Source organism: Sinocyclocheilus anshuiensis, unplaced genomic scaffold (assembly GCF_001515605.1).
Source record: "Sinocyclocheilus anshuiensis isolate Anshui unplaced genomic scaffold, SAMN03320099.WGS_v1.1 scaffold436, whole genome shotgun sequence".
NCBI classification, from domain to species: domain Eukaryota; kingdom Metazoa; phylum Chordata; class Actinopteri; order Cypriniformes; family Cyprinidae; genus Sinocyclocheilus; species Sinocyclocheilus anshuiensis.
In genome coordinates, this window is record NW_015560618.1 from 3,322,968 (window position 1) to 3,328,633 (window position 5,666).

The 5,666-nt window shown below is 38.7% G+C and overlaps 1 protein-coding gene across 2 annotated transcripts in view; it reads left to right on the forward strand.

The window, feature by feature from the left end:
- LOC107681775 (TSC22 domain family protein 2-like) overlaps positions 1–5,660 on the forward strand; it is a 21,241-nt gene extending 15,581 nt beyond the window's left edge. The window contains exons 2-4 of one of the 2 annotated variants that reach the window (XR_001633300.1): positions 2,332–2,383; positions 4,670–5,092; positions 5,207–5,660. Coding sequence is in view for 1 of the 2 variants with exons in the window: in XM_016478098.1 (XP_016333584.1) it covers positions 2,332–2,383; positions 4,670–4,951 (334 nt within the window). In the remaining variant the exon portion in view is untranslated. Of the gene's footprint in view, positions 1–2,331; positions 2,384–4,669 lie in introns of both variants that reach the window. The other variant, XM_016478098.1, reaches the window with a different exon arrangement.
- Positions 5,661–5,666: the final 6 nt, after the last annotated feature.

Sequence of the window (5,666 nt, forward strand, 5' to 3'; positions counted from 1 at the left end):
AACCGCTCCTTTTGCTGCTTGATATTGAAAATTGGTGTGTCTTACCATATTATTTTAATGTATTATCTTAAACGTGGGGTAAGAGATTTTTCAAAAACGCTTTAAAAAAAATTATTCAGGCCGACTAGCAAAACAAACTTGTAGCCAATCAGCAGTAAGGGGCGTGTCTTCTCATGATGTGGAGGAGAGAGCGTTCAGTGCACAGCACAGGACGGACATTAGCTGAGCCGAGCAACAGATAGAGATGGTGGATAAAAAACAAAAGAGGAACAAAACGTCTGCGGAACAAAAGAAGGCTTAAGGCAATAAGGCAAGAAGTAGGACCCGTGTAAATAGTGTTTGTTTTTGTGATTTCAAATGTCAACATTGGCTACCAGAAATCGCTTACCCCACCTTTAATTATGAACACACTGTTTTGTAGTGCAAACAGTTTTACTGCACGTTGTTGTTCTTCTCGTTATTTCCCTATAGCGGCTAATGAACCGGAAGTCTCACCCATAGGCTTGCTTCCGCGTTGAAGAAAAGGTGGATAAAGAAAAGAGGAACGATGGGAGATGTCGTTTTATGTATGGAGTTCACGAATCATGTTCACGGATGAAGTAATTAATTATTTTTTATTACCTGTACCTTCCACAGTTATTCAAACAGTGAATAAATTATGCAGAGAAAGCGAGCAAAGAACATTTACGTTGTCAAAGGTCATGACTGACTTCAGTCTAGCGCGAGTCTAAGCACTCTCAAAAAAACTTCAATCAGTAAAGCCGTCTATACACTGTTTGATGAATTATTCTCTTACATCATAGGTACATTTGCACTTTGTTTATGATGAGAGAATTCGCGTGAGAGCAGAGTTCAGTCAGTGAACAAAAAACTCATCTGGTGATGATGACTCATCTGAACGCCTCTGATTGGCCATTGTGTTCATAAACTCAACAGACTCATGTGTGATTGGTTATAATGCGCAACACTGTTAAAAAAAAAATTTAAACACTTTTCATTTTCATTTTATTCGCGACTGGATTTAGTTTAACTGTACAGCAGCATTTTTTCTAGTTTCTATGAGGGGGAACCAAGGATAGTGTGGATATTATGCCATTAATGGCGACAAAGACTAGGGAGGAACAGGGACGAGTCATTATTTAAAATGGGAATTTCTCTGGATTTACAAATCCTTGGGAACTTTTTGGATAACGTAAGTACTAGGGGTGTGACGAGACACTTATCCCACGAGACGAGACACGAGACTGGGTTCTCGAGAACAAGACGAAACGAGATTTTTAGACTTTTTTTAAAGAATTCCTCAATGATGAAATATATAGGGAAAACTATAATGTGATCTCTCTTCTGAGTCAGCTCTATTTCTTGACAATAACCTTACGTTCTCACCTCACAGCATCTTGTTTTTAAATAATGAGACAAGTTAGACAAGCGATCCTTTGATTGCATGGACAAGCCTGCCTTTAAATACCTTTGCTCGAGGTTATCAGCTGCTATTGCTCTGGTCTTGGATATGTTGCAAGACTGGATCTAATTTGTCAGTCGAACAAGTTCCCCAACATGCTGTTTCCTTGGGTGCAAAGATCCTGTTTAAAATAGTCTTTGGTCAGTATTTTGACTCTGTGGCATTATAGAGGATGAGATGAGATGCCTGTTGCTGCTATTGTGTGGATATTAAAGAGCACACACACTCTTTGTACATGTTTGTGTGGCCTGAAGCTGCAAGACAGCACTCAACTTTTTTTTGTCACTTTTGAACTTCTTGACCTTTATGAGACTGTATAACTCTTCAGCAGTTATGTATGCATGTGTACGTGGGTCTGCTTGTGAAAGATAGCATTACAACAACTTGGAGAGCAATTTAGTCTCCCAAATTGTGTCAGTGTGATTTTGGGCTAAATGCATGTCCTCTTAAATGGACCTATTATGGTTGATGCTTATCTGCTTTTCCTGTGCAAGTAAATTGTAGGGAGAAGTACACAATGTCTCTAAATCAGTGTCATCATTTGCTGTCTCGTGGGCAGCGTGCTGACATATAACGCTTCGGGCGTCCCGAGTTCGAGTCCTAGATTTTTTTTTTTCTCTCTCAATAAATTTTGTATAATTTCTTTAAAAAAAATCTTACTGACCCTAGACACTTTTGAATGGGTGTGTGTGTGTGTGTGTGTGTGCCACAACATAACATACACAAAGGAAGTTTGGAGAAAGAATCAGCAACAGAAACAGTGCTGCTTGTTTTTTCTTTAATGTGCAGGTTTTACACTTCTGCAAAATGGATATGATGTATTTGTAAGCAACAGATCTTTTTAATAAGATTTTTTTTTCTAATTGCAGTGCCTCTGAAGCAAGTGTGGTTGCCATTGATAATAAAATAGAACAAGCAATGGTAAGTTTTTCATTTTATGTATTTATATACTCTTTATTTTCTATTTATTATTTTATATATACATATATTTTTTATTTTAAAATTTAAATAACACAGCCGTGCATCCCAGCCCTGCAAAAAAAGTAAAAAGATTTTTCAAATTAAATATATGTATCAGCTTTAATGCCTAAAGCTTTAATGTCAAGTTTCAAACATTTTAATGACAAAGAATTCAAAATGTATAATGTATAATCTGCAAAATATTGGAAAAATGTTCAAATACTCAATGTCGAAGAACATTTTTAAAAAGTGTTTTTTTTCACAAAATCTGTAATATTCTGTTGTAGAACCCACAAATGTAGCAGAAATTATCTGGATCATGTTTGCATTTTCACTGGCCATAATTCTAACATTAAATTCAAGATGAAGCATGAAATAATGTCTTGGACATAAATGGAATGAAAAAGTTTATTTAGGAGTCGTGGTAGTAGAGGCGGCGCAACTATAACGACATGTGAATAATCCCGCCCACTCTAAAGCGGTACTGAACTGCAGTGGAAACGCAAACCATCCCGTACTGAACCGTGCCGAGCCGAGTCGTACCACGCAGTGGAAAAGCGCCAATAGATGAACCTTTGTTTGTCTAAATTAGTGGTCGACCGATATTGTTTTTTTGACAGCCGATGCTGATATCTTGCAAAGCAGGGTGGCCGATGGCCGATATAAAGCCGATATTGTATTTATTTTAATTAATATTTAAGAAATTTGAAATCATTTGAAAATGGATTAAAAAATAAATTTGTAGAATAAACATACTTTACTTTAGATGACAAAGTATTTTTCACAAATAAATAAATATTTAATAAAAATATAATTATATAATTATAATTATATATAATAATATAAAGGAAATAAACTGTAACCAACAGAGCACTCAGTATTCTGGGAAGTTTGTGTGCATTGGGAGTCATATTTTTTCAAATAAAGCCAAGGTAAGGTCCTTTGTTTAACCGTTCTATCTGATTATTAGACAGACTTCTATCTGTATTAGAAAGAGCTGTTAATGACGACAGCAAACAAGAGGGAGAATGTGAACACAGTGTGCGCAGGCGCTGCTGCTCTCAGCGCCGTCAAAATAAAAGTCCCGCCTCGAACACATCGGCCAAACAGGAAAAACGTATCGCCCGATGCCGATATTTGAAAAATGCCAAATATCGGCCGATATATCGGTCGACCACTAATAAAACATTAATTACATCAAAATATGAAAAACTGTACTAGTGCCAATGATACTAAAAACACCAGTGATCTGAGTTCAGCTGAGTCACACATCAGTGCATGTGTGTGATGCAGGTGATCAGGTTTGTTTAGTTAGTGATGATAAAATCACAGCAGAACACGAGTGAGCTGAGATACTGAACTACACAGATGCCTCTAATAACTCATCTCACCTCGTCACAACCAGCATCAGCGAGATACACGGAGAGCACACATACCAACAATAAATAATGCTGATAATATAATACTGATCAAATAAAATTTCAATTTGCACGGACCGAAAGTCATGCAGAGAACACGCGATCATGAAAGTCACATGCACACTTCACAAGATCTCACAGCTGCATTCTACTAAGTTTGCAAGGTTTGTGAAATAAAATTTTCATTAGACATTCAAAGATTTGTTTAAATGATGTAAATGTGTATTTGCTGAATGCTGACGGCAAACGAGAAAGTATTATAATGTTTGCCTTTCTATTACTAATAATATAAAAGCAATCGTTATAATACTTTTTGTATACATTTTAATTCCTTTGTTTAACTGTTCTATCGGATTATTAGCCAGACTTCTATTCGTATTAGACAGAACTGTTAACGTCGACAGCGAACAAGAGGCCGCTGTCGCTGTCAGCACCGTCAAAATAAAAGTCCCGCCTCGAACGCATCTGCCAAACAGAAAAACTTGTCGGCCGATGCCGATATTTGAAAAAATGTAAAATATCGGCCGATATATCGGTCGACCACTAGTCTAAATGGTTCCATAAAGAACCTTTAACATCTGAAGAGCCTTTCAGTTTCACAAAAGGTTCTTTGTGGCTAAAGAAGGTTCTTCAGATTCTAAAAAGGTGAGAAAGAGATGGTTCTTTAAAGAACCTTTGACTGAATGGTTCTTCTATGGCATCGCTGTGAAGAACCTTTTAAGCACCTTTATTTTTAAGAGTGTAATAGTTCAAGCAAATGAGCTAGGCAAATGTTGGTTCTGATGTACCGTTTTCTGAAATGATGTCATGTTTTGGCACCGTGACGCAGGATTTAGTGAAAAGCCATCTGATGTATGCTGTGCGGGAGGAGGTGGAGGTGTTGAAGGAGCATATCAAGGAGCTCTACGAGAGGAACTCTGTGCTGGAGCGAGAGAACGCAGTGCTCAAGTCTCTAGCCAACAACGATCAGCTCTCTCAGCTCACCGTCCAATCCAGCTCCAGCGCTCCCGTCCCGGGCCAAGCCCAGCCTCAGCCTTACCTTCAGCTGGACTCCAACCAGAGCGCAGACTCCCTGCCACGACAGCCGCAGCCCAGCGTCACCTCCGCCTGAAGCCTTTGCATCACCGCAGCAGCAGAAACCCATCTCGCTCCCTCGGACCACGGTCGCCCCTTTGCCCCGCCCCGGACCGGACCAGCTGGACAAATTGTGAAGAGTTATTTTTTTAATAAAGAGAATCCAGCCATGAAAGAGGTGTATTTTTTTAGCATTGCAGTTTTCAAAGCGAGAAGTCTATTTTCAGAGCCACCGTACTTCGTGTGATTTCGATTCACCCGTCAATTCAATTGTACTCTTTATTTATTATAGGGCTGCTATTTTCCCAGAGGAACAATGTCACCGAACCCTTCGCTCCGACAGCGAGCGGCAGTCTTACAGTATCGATCATCATTGCAAGCGTAAACCGTGACCGAGTAGCAGTGGGTAGAGTTTAAACACTAACAGCGGCGTTTCTCTGTGGATTAAGAATGTGAACCTGGTGTGAATGTACATTGTGTATAGTGTAAAGATAAAAAGAGCGTAACAAGTTTGTACAGGTTTGTGGGCGAAGATCTAAACTGAATCCTCAATGGTCTACCCTGATGAAGAAAGCTTGTAGGATGTTGGAAAAAGAAGTCAGTTGCCATATTGCCCTGATGTCTCGTAGGTTTTTGGGGTCGGGAAGGGGATTGAAAAGACAAAAAAACTGTGAAGTTCAACCTACTTTGTAACCAAAGATTCAAAGCTGTCTTTCTTTTTTTTTTTTTGTTTGTTTGTTTGTTTGTTTGTT